This window comes from Oncorhynchus masou, chromosome 10, assembly GCF_036934945.1.
Source record: "Oncorhynchus masou masou isolate Uvic2021 chromosome 10, UVic_Omas_1.1, whole genome shotgun sequence".
In the NCBI taxonomy this organism is placed as follows: domain Eukaryota; kingdom Metazoa; phylum Chordata; class Actinopteri; order Salmoniformes; family Salmonidae; genus Oncorhynchus; species Oncorhynchus masou.
The window spans coordinates 6,465,713-6,486,285 of NC_088221.1; the positions used below are offsets into that span (position 1 = coordinate 6,465,713).

The window sequence follows — 20,573 nt, forward strand, 5'->3', positions numbered from 1 at the left end:
TCAACAACTTCATTCCCAGACTGCTGCACTAACTGCCAACATCGCTGACAGGTTAGGACAGACAAACATCTTTCATTTAAGACATTTCATAAAGGTTATGGTTTGAGCATCCATCTATTAACTCTTGGACATTGTTTTAAAAGATATATCTTTTGTGTTTCTTCAAATGCAGTGGTGACCTGTGATGGGCTATGAGTGACAGAGTGGCATCGGGCGTAAGTTGTTGTCTTCCATAGGAGGAGAGGGAAAGTGAACTCGCAGAAGATGTTGAAACCCTTCTAATGGTAAGACAACATGAAAAATATACTATGCCAATGATAATTATGCTTTTGACATCATACTTTATTGGTCTATTATGGAATTTGACATATTTATGTCCTGATCCAATATAATTTCCTGATCACATCATTAATTAGATTTTGTTTGAAGTGTTGTTTTCCCCAATAGACCCATTTGGCGATGTGGCCAGGAAGGAGGTTCCTGCCATCTTGCCTACATCATCATACAGAATGAATGGGGAAATGATTCACCCCTAATATAAAACCTGTAAGTATAGAAGCTAAATAATAACACATAGTAGGACCATTTCTGCAATGCAGTTCATATGTCCTCTCAGTGCATCACAGAAATGCCCTTATCCAGATGTTGTGACAAAGGCATATCTAACAGACCAGCTAAACTTTCTTTGTTGTTACTTTCAAGGTTGGATCCAACATGCAGTACCTCCAGCATGCAGAGGCAGGAACCATTCATCCGCCAGCTCGGGGACAAGTGTATTTGTGTATTTGTATTGTTTTCACTTTTATTTTACCTCTCTTGTGTTAGCAATAGCGAGGGTACAGGGTCAAGTAATATAGAGTCTTTATGGATGTGTTATGAATAACCAAAGGTGTCTCACTTCAAATGAAGTATTACAGGACACTACATGAAGTCGCACTGCCGATTTATGAAAGTTATCTAATGATCCACAAGTTACTGTGGGGTGTGAGGGGAATTTAGATGAGTCAATGGACCAGCAATGCTTGTGTTTGTGTGTCAGAGCCAAAATGCTTGTGTTTGTGTGTCTGAGCCAATATGATTTGGAATAGTCGAACCGGAGACTACCTAGCCACCAGGTATTCTGTTCCCGTGCTGGAGACCAGGGCCCGATTACAACCTGTTACAATCTTTCAGTAGGTTGTATGACAAGGTTATAGACGTTTTGTGATGGCTCAATTTAATAGGATTTATAAAGCCTTAGTAAGCCATGCTTTTGTCACCCTTTAAGAAGCACAGGATTATGTCATATACAACATAGGGGTATGTCACATTTGACATTGGTAATGATGCCACACAGTTATGCCACATAATAGTGGTGTAAAGTACCTCAGTAAAAATACTAGTATTACTTAAGTAGTTTTTTGGGGTATCTATACTTTATTATTTATATTTTTTACCACTTTTACTTTTACTTCACTACATTCCTAAAGAAAATAATGTACTTTTTACTCTATACATTTTCCATGACACCCAAACACAATTGACACAATTGGCCCATTGTAGCTCGGGTAAGGGAGGGTTTGGCCGGAGGAGCTTTACTTGGCTCATCGCGCTCTAGCGACTCCTTGTGATGGGCTGGGTGCCTGCAGGCTGTCCTTGGTCGTCAGGTGAAAAGTGTTTCCTCTGACACATTGGTGTGGCTGCCTTCCGGGTTAAGTAGCCGGTGTTAAGAAGCGCTGTTTGGTGGGTCATGTTTCGGAGGATGCATGACTCGACCTTCGCCTCCCGAGAATGGTGCCATCTGGTTTGCTTAATATAAGGAATTTTAAATTATTTATACTTTTACTTTTGATACTTAAGTATATTTAAAACCAAATACTTTTCCTCAAGTACTATTTTACTGGATGACTTTCACTTTTACTTTTATATTAAGGTATCTTTACTTTTACTCAAGTTTGACAATTGGGTACTTTTTACACAACTGTTTATGAACTCTTTATTTGGCATGACATAGAGTCATAGATTATTTGTGACACATCTGTGTAGTGTTTATGAACACTTTATGAAAGCTTTATGAAGTCTTTATAAACTAATTTGAAACGGAATTTTGGAGTATCCTGTCACTACAAGTCATTGTTTATGTACCTTCTCAGCAGTTACCAGCTGGGTACCTAGATTCTGGTTATCAAACTAGTTATGTATAGAGTATATATATGGCATGAGTGCGCAATTTCATAAAGGGTTACAATGATATACACCTTAAACCAAAGGATGTCGGGAATGGGCTTGCCCTCCACAACCACAGCCAAGCAAGGTGTCTCCCCCATGTGCACATCCACATCCTCCATGATGGACTCAAAGGTTGGGGGTGCTACAGAGAGAACATGAAAATGTGTTAGATACTGTTGTCACATTATTCAGTATGCCGATACTCAAAGTATCATGGCAAGGAAACAAAACATGAAGCAGACAACATTTCCTGACGATGTACCTTGCTGCATGCAGCAAGGCATTTTGAAAAAGTAGCTAACTTCTTATTGGCCATTAATATAGTGGATGAGAAGAGTTTCCACTCCCAAACAATGCAAAGCGCTTTGAGCAGCTGCAAAGAGAGATACATACTGTAAATTCAATCCATTTTCATAATCTGTCATTATTGCACTCACCTGCCATTTCCACACTAAAGATGCAGGAGTCGACCCCAAACTTGTTGGAGGCAACACACATCAGTTGACCCACATCGCCACTCTTCACCCTCATGATCTTCAGAGAGTGCTGGTCATCATCAGGCATACTCATCTCATACAGCCCAGGGTTGATTGCAAGGACCACTCCACTCCTAATCGCAGAGAACAATAAGGCAGCTTAGATATCCCATTGTCGTGGTGATGTTACATTTTGGGGGTAAGAACTTTTGTTGTGTGTCTGTTTCACACATCTTATATTTTTATCCTACAGTACTTGGTATTAAAATGGCATTCTTGCAAACTGGCATATTTGTGAACTCAATTGTTGTGAAGCAAACGAGAAGGCCAGAGAACGGGCATGGTGCTTTTCAAATACAGTTAAGAACAATATGGCCAATTGATTGAGGGCACAGTGGGTTGGAGTATGGTGCTGGTTGCTGGCAATATGAAGGTTGTGAGTTTGATTCCCACATCGGCCACATACACTGAGTGTACAAAACAAGGACATGTGATGGAAAATGTTATGTTTCTGCTTTTCTAATAATCAATTTCTTTGTTCATGCAAGTGACTGACTGAATCCTCACTATCAGTATCTGCAATTTGGCAGATATTTAAAAAGGAAGCTCCCACCAAAGTGTATCTCTGTCCTTGTGAATTGGCACACAAATTGTGAAGTGTCTGTTGTCAGGGTTTTGGTTGCACACGTGTAAATTATATTGACAAGAAATGTATTGAAACCCCCAATGTAAACCTGACGCACAAAATGTTTGACATTTTTGAAATATCTTTAAATAATGTCGAGGTACAGGGAAAGAAACACTCACTCAACCTCTCTGCGCACGGAACCAGATAGTGGGATGAAATTCGACAACATACGGTGATTGCTACATAAATAGTCATATTAAACATTCATGAAAATACAAGTGTCTCACATGTTTCGAAAGCCTAGAATCTTGCTAATCCAACTGCGTTGTCAGATTTAAAAAATAATTTCTGCGAAAGAATACGATGTGATTATCTGAGGGTAGAGCCCCATTAAAAACAACTATTTCAACCAGCATAGGCGTAGCAAAATCACAAACTGCAATAAAATTGCAATCCCAATTCTCATTGTTACACAATGAATGGTCTTTTGTTTGATAAAATCCATTTTTATAGCCTAACACAAAACATTTTGTGAACCTCTTGTGTCGTGAATTCCGTCTCATTCCATTTTCGACGACACATTAGAGGTAAATACACACACAAAATGTGACTTTTACAGTCATGTTTGGTTTCATTGCAACTGGTTTGTTTGTAACACAACCAAACCTGATGGGTCATTTCGCGGGACGTAAGTGACTGAAAGAAACCGATTTGAAGACAACAAGTAATGTCATCATTGTGCACCAATGATTTGCCCTCTGCTTCGTTGATTGACTGTATTTTAACCCAATGACCACTGATTGTCTTGACATCTAGCTGGGTAGATAGCCAATGAGCTGAGGTAAACGGTAATATGTAATGTTTATATGTTGGAAGACCAACCCATTGCGTAAAGAGGGTCATTCGCCATTGAAGTTTCATACCGGAAGGAGCAACACATGTTGGGCACAGCATTGTTTTGGTAAAGCTCACATTCAGCTGTTTATACACTGCTCAAAAAAATAAACGGAACACTTAAACAACACAATGTAACTCCAAGTCAATCATACTGATGTGAAATCAAACTGTCTACTTAGGAAGCAACACTGATTGACAATAAATTTCACATGCTGCTGTGCAAATGGAATAGACAACAGGTGGAAATTATAGTCAATTAGCAAGACACCCCCAATAAAGGAGTGGTTCTGCAGGTGGTGACCACAGACCACTTCTCAGTTCTTATGCTACCTGGCTGATGTTTTGGTCACTTTTGAATGCTGGCGGTGCTTTCACTCTAGTGGTAGCATGAGACGGAGTCTGCAACCCACACACGTGGCTCAGGTAGTGCAGCTCATCCAGGATGGCACATCAATGCGAGCTGTGGCAAGAAGGTTTGCTGTGTCTGTCAGTGTCGTGTCCAGAGCATGGAGGCGCTACCAGGAGACAGGCCAGTACATCAGGAGACGTGGAGGAGGCAGTAGGAGGGCAACAACTCAGCAGCAGGACCGCTACCTCCGCCTTTGTGCACGGAGGAGCAGGAGGAGCACTGCCAGAGCCCTGCAAAATGACCTCCAGCAGGCCACAAATGTGCATGTGTCTGCTCAAACGGTCAGAAACAGACTCCATGAGGGTGGTATGAGGGCCCGAAGTCTCCAGGTGGGGGAGGCCGTAGGAGGGCAACAACCCAGCAGCAGGGCCCCAGACCTGAATCCAATTGAGCACATCTGGGATATCATGTCTCGCTCCATCCACCAACGCCACGTTGCACCACAGACTGTCCAGGAGTTGGCGGATGCTTTAGTCCAGGTCTGGGAGGAGATCCCAGGGAAATTACAATGAGTAAATAGGACACGCCTAAGTGTCGTTAATGTCTCTTGTACGGTCTTTGCCACCCTCTGGTGACAAGTGGAACCAACACAACCAGTGTTGTTTTTTTGGGGGGGATGCATGAATCACAATGTGAGTCATATGTCCAAAGGGGGAAATACCAGTCCCCTGGGGCCCTTTGGTAAATATGCAAATAGATTTTCTAAAAACCTCTTGTAACTACCCATCCCGGATCCGGGAGAATTGTCATACTAGAAAATATTCATATTCATGAAGTGAAATATATTTAAACACAGCTTATCCTTTTGTTAATCACCCTGTCATCTCAGATTTTGAAAATGTGCTTTACAGCCAAAGCAAGACACGCATTTGTGTAAGTTTATCGATAGCCTAGCATAGCATTATGCCTAGAACTCACTGAACAGACAGAGACCTCAAAAAACAAAATTCTGAACGGTTAGTCCTCTGGGTTTTACCTGTTCTGTTAGAAGTTCTGTACTCACAGACATGATTCAAACAGTTTTAGAAACTTCAGAGTGTTTTCTATCAAAATCTACTAATAATATGCCTATCTTATATTCTTGGCATGAGTAGCAGGAAGTTGAAATTGGGCACGATATTTATCCAAAAGTGAAAATGCTGCCCCCTATACTTTGAGAAGTTAACCTGTCTCCTTACCTTCATCTACACTGATTGAAGTGGCTTTGACAAGTGACATCAATAAGAGATCATAGCTTTCACCTGGATTCATCTGGTCAGTCTATATCATGGAAAGAGCAGGTGTCCTCAATTGTTGTACCCTCAGTGTATACTAACTATGAGTTAAATTGTACCTTCAAATTTAAAGCATCTGCTTAAAATAACCATGTTAATACATTATTGTTAGTGCTTCAGCTGTAGTGATACAGTGTGTGACGTGACTTGCCTCTTCCAGATAACTGAAGCATTGACGTGGTTCAGAGTGATGGTGATGCTGAATGACAGGTTCTCCAGGACATAGACTATGTCTGGCTTATCAATGATCACCGGACTCTCCTGAAGATATGGACCTTGGAAAGAAATTATACATTTAAATCTCTTTAAAGGGATAGTTCATCACATTTTCAAAACTACATATTTGTTATACGCCTTGTCAGCAGTCTTTTGGACAAGGGGAGAGTGCAAGCCATGCTTACATGTTGTTATTAAACCAGCCCTTGCCACAAACCACTAATATAGGCATCATGTCTTCAATTCATGTTGCACTCATTTGATGGCTCATACCTCTGTTGACAAGTTGCACTGGGTCTGTGGACGGAGAGGGTTTGCTAAAGGCCTTGGTGGTGATTGACAGGACCCTGAAGGCATAGCAGACTCCTTTGGAGCAGCTGGTCACTGTATAGCAAGGGTCTTTTAGACTGGACACTATGATGGTCCACTGGATCGAGCCCAGTGTTTGTTGTTGGATGGCATACATCAACGTGTTGGGATCTGCAATGGCAAAAATACATTTTTGATACGTGTGAATACATGTAGACAGATGATAACCTTGACCTGTTGGAATGGCATTCAAACAGAATGAACTTGAACATATACTACACTGAAGAAAAATATAAATGCAACATGCAACAATTTCAAAGATTTTACAGAGTAACAGTTCATATAAGGAAATCAGTCAATTTAAATTAATTCAGTAGGGCCTAATCTATAGATTTCACATTACTGAAAATATAGATAAGTATCTGTTGGTCACAGATACATTAAAAAAAGAAAGAGGTGTGGATCAGAAAACCAGTCAGTATCTGGTGTGACCACCATTTTCCCCATGCAGAGCCACACAACTCCGCATGGAGTTGATCAGGCTGTTGATTGTGGCCTGTGGCCGGTGGAATGTTGTCTCACTCCTCTTCAATGGCTGTGTGAAGTTGGTGGATATTGTCAGGAACTGGAATACGCTGTCGTACATGTCGATCTAGAGCATCCCAAACATGCTCAGTGGGTGACATGTCTGGTGAGTATGCAGGCCATGGAAGAACTGGGACATTTTCAGCTTCCAGGAATTATGTACAGATCCTTGCGACGTGCCCGTGCATTATCATGCTGGAACATGAAGTGATGGTGGCAGATGAATGGCACAACAATGGGCGTCAGGATCTCATCATGTACATTCTGTGCATTCTAATTGCCATCGATAAACTGCATTTGTGTTCATTGTCTGTAGCTTATGCCTGCCCATACCATAACCCCAACTCCACCATCGGGCACTCTGTTCACATCAGCATCCTGCTCGCCCACACGTCTGCCCGGTACAGTTGAAACCGAGATTCATCCTTGCAGAGCACACTTCTCCAGTGTGCCAGTGGGCATCGAAGATGAGTCTTTGCCCACTGAAGCCGGTTACGACGCCGAACTGCAGTTAGGTCAAGATCCTGGTCAGGATGAACAAGCAGATGAACTTCCCTGAGATGGTTTCTGAAAGTTTGTGCAGAAATTCTTTGTTTGTGTGTATGGAACATTTCTGGCATCATTTATTTCAGCTCATGAAACATGAGACAAACACTAAATGTTGTGTTTATATTTTAGTTCAGTATAGAGCTTATCCTGTACTATGAAAATGGATATGATACCTCCAGCCTCATCTTACTCAATATTCTTAATCAATAAATGATTCACCCTGGTGCCGTATCCTTTGATTCTAAACTTGGTAATACCAAATACAGTAAAGATATACAGTGGGGCAAAAAAGTATTTAGTCAGCCACCAATTGTGCAAGTTCTCCCACTTAAAAATATAATAGAGGCCTGTGAAGACTTACAGAAAACGTTTGACCTCTGTCATCGCCAACAAAGGGTATATAACAAAGTATTGAGATAAACTTTTGTTATTGACCAAATACTTATTTTCCATCATAATTTGCAAATAAATTGATTAAAAATCCTACAATGTGATTTTCTGGATTTTTTTTCTCTTTTCTCATTTTGTCTGTCATAGTTGAAGTGTACCTCTGATGAAAATTATAGGCCTCTCTCATCTTTGTAAATGGGAGAACTTGCACAATTGGTGGCTGGCTAAATACTTTTTTGCCCCACTGTACATCATTCTTCACTTCATTTTTCTTTTTCATCGGGTGATGTTACAACTGTCTACCAGCTAGCTTTTGAAATACAGGGAACCATGGTTCCACAATCCACATTATAATGAATGATAGAAATGCTAGTGAAATGAAAATTACCAATAGAGGGATCCAGCCTCCGGGGTTTCTTCCAGCTCAGGGTGATAGTCTTGCCAGTAACCGCCTCTATTACTGGGGGCCCATCTGGAGGGTCTGGAAGAACATCTGAAAAGAACCAAACAGTAAGTGTTAAACACCATAAGTGTTTTTTTATCTTCGATAAAAATGTATATCCCCCTATTCATATAAACAGTATCCCTTTACCACCTACCCTACAGTAAAGGACTAACTTCTTGAATAGGAGGATATACATTTTATAATAGATTTGAACAATTGTTAGAAACGTTTGTTAGGGCTGCAGTCCAAACACATTTTTACCCTCTAAGCCCTCGCGCTAGCAACTTTCCCTCGGGGGAATCCCCATCGAAAATGGATACAGTTCGATTGCAATCGTACGTGGAGGTTAAATTCACTAAACGTGGCCCCTCTGCCCTCGATTTTGCTAGAGGGAGCGAGTGAACAACTTTGATCACTTGTGTCATTGATATGACCCACAAATCAATGCAAACTGTAATCATGTGTCATACTCCAGCGGCCGCGAACTGTCAAATTTAATCAACAGGGCTTTATTTTCGGTATGTCAGATAAATTTATTAAGCTAGCTTGCAAAAACAAAATATACACTAATGTTCAAAATTTTGGGGTCACTTAGAAATGTCCTTGTTTTGACAGAAAAGCATGTTTTGTCTATTAAAATAACATCAAATTGATCAAAAATACAGTGTAGACATTGTTAATGTTGTAAATCTACATAGGCGTACAGAGGCCCATTATCAGAAACCATCACTCCTGTGTTCCAATGGCACGTTGTGTTAGGTAATCCATGTTTATCATTTTAAAAGGCAAATTGATCATTAGAAAACCCTTTTGCAATTATGTAAGCACAGCTGAAACTGTTGTCCTGATTAAAGAAGTGATAAAACTGGCCTTCTTTAGAAAGGCCAGTTGAGTATCTGGAGCATCAGTATTTGTGGGTTTGATTACAGGCTCAAAATGGACCAGAAACAAAGACCTTTCTTCTGAAACTCATCAGTCTATTCTTGTTCTAAGAAATGAAGGCTATTCCATGTGAAAAATCGCCAAAAAATAAGATCTCGTACAGCGCTGTGTACTACTCCCTTCACAGAACAGCAAAACTGGCCCTAACTAGAATATAAAGATGAGTGGGAGGCACCAGTGCACAACTGAGCAAGAAGACAATTACATTAGTGTCTCGTTTGAGAAACAGATGCCTCACAAGTCCTCAACTGGCAGCTTCATTAAATAGTACCCGCAAAACACCAGTCTCAACATCAACAGTGAAGAGGCGATTCTGGGATGCTGGCCTTCTAGGCAGAGCTGCAAAGAAAAAGCCATATCTCAGACTGGCCAATAAAAATAAAAGATTAAGATGGGTAAAAGAACACCGACACTGGACAGAGGAAGATTCTAAAAATTGTTATGGTCAGATGAATCTAAGTTTGAGGTGTTCGGATCACAAAGAAGAACATTCGGTAGACATGCAGAAAAAAATGAAAAGTTTCTGGAGGAGTGCTTGACGCCATCTGTCAAGCGTGGTGCAGGCAATGTGATGGTCTGTGGGTGCTTTGGTGGTGGTAAAGTGGGAGATTTGTACAGGGTAAAAGGGATCTTGAAAAAGGAAGGCAATCACTCCATTTTGCAACGCCATGCCATACGTTGTGGATGGCGCTTTATTGGAGCCAATTTCCTCCTACAACAGGACAATGACCCAAAGCACAGCTCTAAACTATGCAATAGCTATTTAGGGAAGAAGCAGTCAACTCGTATTCTGTCTATAATGGAGTGGCCAGCACAGTCACCGAATCTCAAACTTATTGAGCTGTTGTGGGAGCACCTTGACCGTATGGGTTCGGGTTAGGGTTAGGGTTAGGGTTAGGGTAACCATACGTAAGAACCCTACGTAAGAAGTGCCCATCAAGCCAATTGAAATTGTGGGAGGTGCTTCAGGATGCAAATCTCTTCAGATTACCTCAACAAATTGACAACTAGAATGCCAAAGGTTTGCAAAGCTGTAATGGCTGTAAATGGAGGATTCTTTGACAAAAGCAAAGTTTGAAGGACAGAATTATTATTTCAATTAAAAATCATTATTTATGACCTTGACAACGCCTTGTCTATATTTCCTATTTATTTTGCAACTATTTTCATGTATGTTTTCATGGAAAACAAGGACATTTCTAAGTGACCCCAAACCTTAGTGTATATGACATTGATTTTAGCGTTGGCAAATTGGGGGCTATTGGGGGCTATAAAAAGGGGGGCTATAAAAAGTAGATAGCTTCACAAACATATATATACAGTGCCTTGCGAAAGTATTCGGCCCCCTTGAACTTTGTGACCTTTTGCCACATTTCAGGCTTCAAACATAAAGATATAAAACTGTATTTTTTTGTGAAGAATCAACAACAAGTGGGACACAATCATGAAGTGGAACGACATTTATTGGATATTTCAAACTTTTTTAACAAATCAAAAACTGAAAAATTGGGCGTGCAAAATTATTCAGCCCCCTTAAGGTAATACTTTGTAGTGCCACCTCCTCTGCGAGAGCTAGGAGTGACAATACAGGGGAGGGGAGGTTCCGTATTAAGATAGGTCCCTAGTGGGGGTATTCCCCTGCAAGATCAGTAAAAGGGACAAAAATTCCCAGTTGCAATGAGTTTTTGTAAGATGAGAGTTATAGGAGCTAATGAGTTAAAATACAAGAAGGAAAAATAAGATATTCAAACACAGTTTGATTTACGTGTAGTAGCAGTATCAATATGGAGAGAGGTTGGTTTATGCCTTATGGGGAGGGGGAGCCAAGAGAGATTATGTGGGTTATCAATAATAGTGATATGAAGAAATAATGGAATAAAACATTAAGTCATCCGTATTCTCCAGTAAAACAATTGCAGACGCTATAGTAAACGTTCGAAAACAAGGTATTAAGTGCCGTGACCAATTAATTATTGTCCGGAGAAGTGTGTAGCGCTACCTTGGAAAATAGTTAATTACAGGTGTGTATTATAGACAGGAGTGAAGAATTCCAAAACACACTGAACACCGTTGGGAGAGATTAAGGAATAATAACTATTGATATGGCGACAAACGGCTCTATTCTCCCTGTAATATTAAGCATTGATAGAATTTGCACTTCTGCTTTGATGGCAGGTTTGAACCCTATGATCAAAACGTTTATTGCGGGGGTAGTGGATTTAATTCAAGGGGATGTCTTGAGAGTGGAATATAACTCCGCTCACTTCGCAGACGTGCGAGGGGTTAATAGGGCGATAGGGAAAATCACTAACTATCGTTTCAATGGCCAAGGTAAGACAAAGAAACATAGCGGAAAAGCATCAAAGCATAGGGAGACAGAGTCCTGTTTTAGGTGTGGTGCTATTGGTTATTGGAAAAGGGAGTGTAAAGTGGGTATGGAGCCTGCTGTATTCTGAGAAAATGCAACCAGACAAGAGTTTGCATTCTTTTTCTCAAAGAGCAAACAACATATCCTCTGGAAAGTAGCAGGACAGGAACTTTCACCAAGCTGTGTATAGCCTCGGTTCGATCGATAAGTGGTTGATAGAGATTACAGTTTCTATGTGAAGGAAGACATATGAAATCACGTCTTACCTAACTTTTTAGTAAAGGCCAGAGATCAAATATTACAAATTCCTTATGATGAGAAATTGGCTAAATTTGCCAAAGGAAAACGCATTTTGGTTGAAGATTCTAGTCAAAATGCCAGGGGAATGGATTCTAAAGGTAACAAATTAAAATTATATAAAACTGAGAAGCTGGGATTCGAGTCCTATACTCAAAGTAAGCATTAAGGGCTGTCATTTTTAATTTGGGTTGGATAATCTATAAAATGTTTTAGTTATGATTTGGACACAGTGAGAGAGAGCTGCTGCAGAACGGTGAGGGGTGGGGGCACTGCTAAAATGTATTTGGCCGTTGGGAGGCTCCAGAAACCTTATCTCTAAGTGTCAACCATTAAAGTTTTTTTTGGAGTAGTGCCTAGTGACTAGCGTGTTATGGGTTAGATGGAATGATAGAGGAGTATCATTTCCAGAGACTGCATATTATAACAGGAGATAGCTCATAGGAGGACAGCTAACTCTACACAATATGGGGATTTAACCTCTTGGATTTAGGGGGCGCTATTTTAATTTTTGGATGAAAAACGTTCCTGTTTTAAACAAGATATTTTGTCATGAAAAGATGCTCGACTATGCATATACTTAGTTTTGGAAAGAAGACACTCTGACGTTTCCAAAACTGCAAAGATATTGTCTGTGAGTGCCACAGAACTGATGTTACAGGCGAAACCCAGATAAAAATCCAACCAGGAAGTGCCGCATTTTTTGAAACCGCCTCATGCCAATGACTCCTTATATGGCTGTGAATGAGCTACGAATGAGCTTACGTTTTTCACGTTTTCCCCAATGTGTCTACAGCATTGTGACGTCTTTTTAGGCATTTCCATTGGAGAATGGCTGTAAGGGACCATATAGAGCATGTGGTCACATGGTGTCTCCCTCAGAAAATCTCGCGTAAAATACTGAAAAATGCCATTTTTCCAATTGCTTCTTATGAGAAACCAATTGCCTCGACGGATATATTATCAAATATATATGTTAAAAACACCTTGAGGATGGATCCTAAACAACGTTTGCCATGTTTCTGTCGATATTATGGAGCAAATTTTGAAAAAAGTTTGACGTTATTAGTTGCAGCATTTTCCAGTCGATGTCTCAGCCAAGCATGATGAAGAAACGGGAGCTTTTTTCGCCTACAAAAAAAATGTTTTTGGAAAAAAGGAAAATTTGCTATCTAACTGGGAGTCTCCTGAGTGAAAGCATCTGAAGTTCTTCAAAGGTAAATGATTTAATTTGGTTGCTTTTCTTATTTTTGCGAAAATGTTGCCTTCTGCCATTATGCCATGATAAACTTACACAAATGCTTGTCTAGCGTTGGCTGTAACGCATATTTTGAAAATCTGAGATGACAGTGTTGTTAACAAAAGGCTAAACTTTGAATATATTTATTCCATTTCATTTGCGATTTTCATGAATAGGAAAAGTTCCTAGGGGTATTTATGTCCGAGGCGGTATGCTAATGCATTTGAGGCTATGATTACGCTCCCGGATACAGGTTTGCTCGTCGCAAGAGGTTAACAATGTGAGAAGCTTTGCATAATTATATATGCTTGAAAACCAGTCTGACACCATAACAATTCCCACTCTCTCTTCACCTGACTACTCCAGGATACTTTTCTGCTGGATTCCAAAAAAATGAAAGCCCTAAAAAGCCTACTCATGCTTTCGCCCAGTCTTCCCCTTTATGCCCCAGGTTCCAAGAGGTGTTCCCAAGTCATCCCCTCCATTTTCACCTGATAGGCACGTCACCTGATATGCAAGTGCGTATCCCTAATCAACATTACATCCTCTTGAGGTAACTCAGCACTCTATATATTAATACTGTTATGTTTTGTGTGTCTTTTTGTTGCTTTCCAAGTCGTATGCTATCACACTATCACACACACAGGAACCAGCAGGAGAGAGTGGAGAAACAAAAAGTGCTCCAGCTGCAATGTAACCAGATAGCAGATTCAGCTGAAATGTCATTTTGTTGTGTGATGAGAGATGGAAATACAATTGTGTATGATGTGATCATAAAACAGAGGCCATATGTCTCTGAGTTTGGTTTGTAAACCTCACGGTGAATGTTTGTTAACATTGTTTGTTCACTTATAATAATTTGGTAGTTTTTGTCAATTCATGTTTTGTTTTCATTGTTTGTTCATTGATACTAATTTGTTCGTTTTTTAAATTCATGTACTATTATCATTTTTTAAAAGTAATTTCCAAGTTTATGTAAGTTTAATTAACATTAGGAAGCTATTTTTGAAAAGAAGGGACTGTTGGATTCAGGGTGAACTTTGAACATTGCTATACGCATAAGCATAGCAGAATAGGAGTGGAAGAGACTGGTTTTATGTCAGAGGTTAATGGTTCTCTGTAGAAAGACAGATGGCTTTGGAATGTGTTGGGTGTCACATGATTGCTATAGAAGAAGTATATGGACATCTGTGGATTAGGCAAAGGAGGGGTTGAGGTCATGTCAGATCCCCTGAAGGGTGAAATTATGATTCATTACCCTTTTATCCTCTTCCTGTCGAACCATAAGATGTAATTATTTGAGAGAAGGAGGAGTGCCTAAAGTGGAGAATATATATTTGTAGTGGTGATAACATGTCTTTGCCCGAATACAGCTGTGTAGACCCTTTGGGAAGAATTAAACTTGGTTAAGCTTCACTAGTGTCCGTGGGTTATTTACTCAGAAAAAGTTGAACCTTACAGCTTCCAGTACTGTAAGTATTAACAAAAAGTAATCTGGGATTCCTCACCAGTCACAAATAGATGGGCATAGCAAGTGGCTTTGCCCACCTTGTTGGAGATGACACTCTTGTACACCCCTCCGTGAGCATGGCAGACAGAGCTGATGACCAGGCTGTGGATGTCTCTGACTGGAAGAGAGGAACAGCACAGGTGTGAGTTTCCCAAAGCGCATCATAGCGTTAAGCTAATCATTATATCCTGCTAAAAGTACGTTGTTAGCGTTCAAAATGTTTCCCAAAAAACATTGCTGTACAACAACTGATTAATCAAATATAGAAACACTACCTATAAATTATGGTGCATTTAATTTTGGACAAAGTTTGGACAATTTTACAAAATATGGTGATGCGCTAGTGTATGAAAGTCGCAGTTGGACTTACAGTTGAAGTCGGAAGGTGACATACACTTAGGTTGGAGTCATTAAAACTCATTTTTCAACCACTAAACAAATGTCTTGTTAACAAACTATAGTTTTGGCAAGTCAGTTAGGACATCTACTTTGTACATGACAGAAGTCATTTTTCCAACAATTGCTTACAGATAGATTATTTCACTTATCATTCAGTGTATCACAATTACAGTTGATCAGAAGTTTACATACACTAAGTTGACTGTGCCTTTAAACAGCTTGGAAAATTCCAGAAAATGATGTTATGGCTTTAGACGCTTCTGGTAGGCTAATTGACATCATTTGAGTCAATTGGAGGATTACCTGCGGAAGTATTTCAAGGCCTACCTTCAAACTCAGTGCACCTTTACTTGACATCATGGGAAAATAAAAAGAAATCAGCCAAGACCTCAGAAAAAACATTGTAGACCTCCACAAGTCTGGTTCATCCTTGGGAGCAATTTCCAAATGCCTGAAATACCACATTCATCTGTACAAACAATAGTATGCAAGTATAAACACCATGAGATCACGCAGCTGTCATACTGCTCAGGAAGGAGATGTGTTCTGTCTCCTAGAGATGAATGTACTTCGGTTTGAAAAGTGTAAATCAATCCCAGAACAACAGCAAATGACCTTGTGAAGATGCTGGAGAAAACAGGTACAAAAGTATCTATATCCACAGTAAGGAGTCATATATCGACATTACCTAAAAGGCCGCTCAAAAAGGAAGAAGCCGCTGCTCCAAAACCGGCATAAAAAAAGCCAGACTACGGTTTGCACCTGCACATGGGGACAAAGATCGTACCTTTTGGAGAAATGTCCTCTGGTCTGATGAAACAAAAATAGAACTCTTTGGCCATAATGACCATTGTTATGTTTGGAGGAAAAGGGGGGAGGCTTGCAAGCCGAAGAACTCCATCTGAACCATGAAGCACGGGGGTGGCAGCATCATGTTGTGGGGGTGCTTTGCTGCAGAGGGACTTGTGCACTTCACAAAATAGATGGCTTCACGGGGTAGGAAAATTATGTGGACATATTGAAGCAACATCTCAAGACATCACTCAGGACATTAAAGCTTGCTCTCAAATGGGTCTTCCAAATGGACAATGACCCCAAAAATACTTCCAAAGTTGTGGCAAAATGGCGTAAGGACAACAAAGTCAAGGTATTGGAGTGGCCATCACTAAGCCCTCAATCTCATAGAACATTTGTGGGCAGAAGTGAAAAAGCTTGAGTGAGCATGGAGGCCTACAAACCTGACTCAGTTACACCTGCTCTGTCAGGAGGAATGGGCCAAAATTCACCCAAATTATTTTGGGAAGCATCTGGAAGGCTACCCGAAACATTTGACCCAAGTTAAACAATTTAACGGCAATGCTACCAAATAATAATTGAGTGTATGTAACCTTCTGACCCACTGGGAATGTGATGAAATAAAACAAAGCTGAAATAAAGGATTCTCTATATTATCATTCTGACATTTCACGTTCTTAAAATTAAGGGGTGATCCTAACTGACCTAAGACAAGTAATTTTTTATTTGATTAAATGTCAGGAATTGTGAAAAACTGAGTTTAAATGTATTTGGCTAAGGTGTATATAGCTGCACTAATAAAGTACTAATCTCAACTCACACTGTGTCAATTTCCTGTTCTGCATGCTGTCGATCTTCTTGCCATTGTGGAACCACACGATTGTGGGGTACGGCAGGCCGGCCACCTTGCACTTGAGCACGGCCTCCTTGCCCTCAATCACGTCCAGGTCGTACAGTGGCTTGACAAAGTCAGGCATGATGAAGCGCTCAACCTCGTTGACCAGCACCTCAGGCTCCTCCGGGATGGACGTCATCTTCTCTAGCTTCACCCTTTGGAGGGAGGAGAGCAGGGAGGGAAATGAAAAAGAGTGAGGGAGTTGTTAGAGAGAGAGAGAGAGAGCAACTTGTTGAATTTGCTTAATATGGATTGTGAAATCTAGGCTAGATTATTTCAAAATGTTGTATTTAGACAGTGAAGCTAAAACTTAAATTGTCTCTATTCTCCAGCATTTGATCAATAGGACACAATTAGTAGAGAATGTTTTAGTTGAGGGGATTTTCATACATACTTTTTGTCATGTAGTGTATGTGGACACCTGATTGTCGAACATCTTATTCCAAAATCATTGGCCAGTAAAGTTCTTCCACACCGATCTCGACAAACGATTTCTGTATGAACCTCGCTTTGTGCACGGGGGCATTGTCATGCTGAAACAGGAAAGGGCCTTCCCCAAACAGTCTAGAATATCATTGTACGCTGTAGCATTGAGATTTCCCTTCACTGGAACTAAGGAGCCTGAACCATGAAAAAGCCTAATTTGCTAATTTGAAGGGGTCGCCACATACTTTTGTATATATAGTGTATATGCTTTACCAATTAGACATAAAATTAGGGAAGACCGGGGACGAAATGTATTGTATTGAATTTTACTCTATTGTTCAGAGACCCTTTGAAATAGAGCGGTCATTTTTTTATATAAGTAACTTACATCTGTCTCAATCATTCATAAACTTTTTTGCACTAACTCTGTTGCACTGACTCGATGCACACACACTGGACTCTACCCACACATTCACACATACTTACACTAACACCAACAGACACATACTACATACTTTCGCACACACATAACACGTGGACACATGCATACTGATAGCATACTCACACACACACACACTTTCACAATCGCCACAAATGCTGCTGATACTGTCTATTATCTATCCTGTTGCCTAATCACTCACTTGGTTCGGTTTCTCTCACAATATATCGAATAGTCTAATGGTGCCCAGGTCATATATGTTTACAACTCCTTTGGCACTCTACATGACCCCAAGGATATTGAATTGTGAAAATTACACAATTATTTATATAATTCATACTATCTTAAATAAATTGTTTTCATCATTTGGCTGCTTGACTCTGTCAGGACCCGGTTACGAACCTGGGTCTCCGGAGTGAGAAACAGTCACTTAACCAACTGAGCCACGAATAGTCAGCAGAACCCAGAAGATGAGGCAGACACAGCAGTACTTAAGACAGTGTATTTAATAAAGTAAAAAGGAGAAGTCCTTCAATACAAAAATGGCAAATCCAAAAGGTGGTAGGAATAGCACAAAAAAGCCTCAAGAGATACTCAAAAACAAAAACAAAATTCCACAAGAGCATCCACCGGAATTGACAAGAAAACACAGAACACTAGGGCTGGGTGCTAACATACAAACACAGAGCACAGAACTGAGGGAAACTAAGGGTTTAAATACAATCAGGGGAAACGAGGCACAGGTGCAAATAATAATGGGGAACAAGGGAAAAAACATAAGGTCAAAAAGCACAATGGGGGCATCTAGTGACCAAAACCCGGAACAACCCTGGCCAAATCCTGACAGAATCCCCCCCCTAGGAACGGCTCCTGACGTTCCTACCAGCTCTCTCAGGGTGGAGGGCCCTGAACTGAAGAATGAGGTCAGGATCCAGGATGTCTTTGGCAGGAACCCAGGAGCGCTCCTCGGGACCGTAGCCTTCCCAGTCCACCAGATACTGCCAGGACCGCTGCACCCGGCGGGAATCCAGTATCCGATGGACGGTATAAGCCGGCTGGCCTCCAATGACACGAGGCGGAGGGGGAGGTCTGTCTGCCGGGACAAGGGGAGAAAAAACAACAGGTTTTAACAATGAAATGTGAAATGTGAGATTAATCTTAAGGGATCTGGGTAAGTGTAGGCGATAAGAAACTGGGTTAACTCTCCTGGCAACCTTGAAGGGACCGATGTATTTTTGGGACAGCTTGCGAGACTCCACCCGTAGAGGTAAGTCTCTTGTGGAGAGCCAGACTCTCTGGCCAACGTCTGTTGGCTTGTTGTTGGTACCTCTGTGAGGAACGCATAAGATTAAGACGGGTCTTCCTCCACATAAGCCGACAGCGTCTGACGAACTTCAAGGCTGAAGGCACTCTGACTTCTGCCTCCTGGTCCGGGAACAATGGAGGAGCATAGCCAAACTGACACTCGTGCGGGGACATACCAGTGGAGGAGGAGCGCAAGGTGTTGTGCGCGTATTCGGCCCAAACAATAAAGGATGACCATGTGGACGGGTTGTCACGAGTCATACATCGGAGGGTGGTTTCCAGCTCTTGATTCATCCTCTCTGTTTGGCCGTTGGACTCCGGATGGTACCCTGAAGATTGACTGGCAGAAGCCCCCATGAGTTGGCAGAAGGCCTTCCAAAACCTTGAGGCGAACTGGGGACCTCTGTCAGAAACCATATCTTGAGGAATGCCGAAGACTCGGAACACATGATTAATTACCAACTCAGCCGTTTCCTTGGCAGAAGGTAACTTAATCAGAGGGACGAACCTGGCCGCCTTTGAAAACCTGTCGATTATGACTAGGATAGTAGTATTGCCATGGGATGGAGGAAGTCCAGTAATAAAGTCCAATGAGATATGGGACCAGGGTCTGTGGGGAACAGGTAAAGGGTGAAGGAGTCCTTGAGGGCGGAGGTGAGAAGATTTGCCCTGGCAGCACACGGGACAGGCATTGACGAAAGTGGCAACGTCTTCTCTTATGGTAGGCCACCAGAACTTACGCTGGATGAACTCCAAGGTGCGACCTACGCCCGGATGACAGGTGAGGCGAGAGGAGTGCCCCCACAGAAGGACCTGAGTCCTCACTGCCTTGGGGACAAACAACCGATTGGCAGGATCTCCTTTCGGGTCCGGTTCGCTAGCTTGAGCACGTCTCACGGTATCCTCAACTTGCCACGAGATCGGAGCCACAATCTTAGCAGCAGGAAGGACAGGCATGTCCGTGTCATCTCGAATGGCAGGAGCGTAGACTCGGGACAGGGCATCCGGTTTGAGATTCTTCGACCCGGGCCGATAGGTGAGGATAAACTGGAATCGATTGAAGAAAAAAGACCATCTAGCTTGTCTAGAGTACAACCGCTTCGCCTGCTGGATATACTCCAGATTTTTGTGGTCCGTAAGCACTTGAAACGGGTGAGAAGCCCCCTCGAGCCAGTGTCTCCATTCCTTCAATGCCATCTTAACCGCTAGGAGTTCACGATCCCCCACATTGTAGTTCCTCTCAGTCGGGGTAAGCCGGTGTGAGAAGAAAGCGCACGGATGAAGCTTCTTGTCTTCACCCCTCTGAGACAGGACAGCTCCAACACCAACCTCTGATGCGTTTACCTCCACCACAAATGGTTCATCCGTAGTCGGTAGTATCAGGATGGGAGCAGAGAGAACGCGCTGCTTGAGTCCTTGGAAGGCCGTCTCAGCTTCTCTTCCCCACAAAAACCTTGCATTGCCACCCTTGGTTAAAGCTGAGAGAGGGGCTGCCACCAAGCTGAAGTTCTTGATGAACTTGCGGTAAAAGTTTGTGAAGCCCAGGAAACGCTGAACTTCCTTAACGGATT

The 20,573-nt window shown here is 41.5% G+C and overlaps 1 protein-coding gene across 1 annotated transcript in view; it reads right to left on the bottom strand.

Moving 5' to 3' along the window:
* LOC135547779 (striated muscle preferentially expressed protein kinase-like) overlaps positions 1 to 20,573 on the bottom strand; it is a 203,453-nt gene that overhangs the window by 54,686 nt on the left and 128,194 nt on the right. Inside the window, 7 exon segments of the mRNA XM_064977037.1 lie at positions 2,238 to 2,350; positions 2,646 to 2,818; positions 6,044 to 6,167; positions 6,382 to 6,588; positions 8,330 to 8,434; positions 14,742 to 14,861; positions 16,758 to 16,987. Coding sequence (XP_064833109.1) covers positions 2,238 to 2,350; positions 2,646 to 2,818; positions 6,044 to 6,167; positions 6,382 to 6,588; positions 8,330 to 8,434; positions 14,742 to 14,861; positions 16,758 to 16,987 — 1,072 coding nt within the window.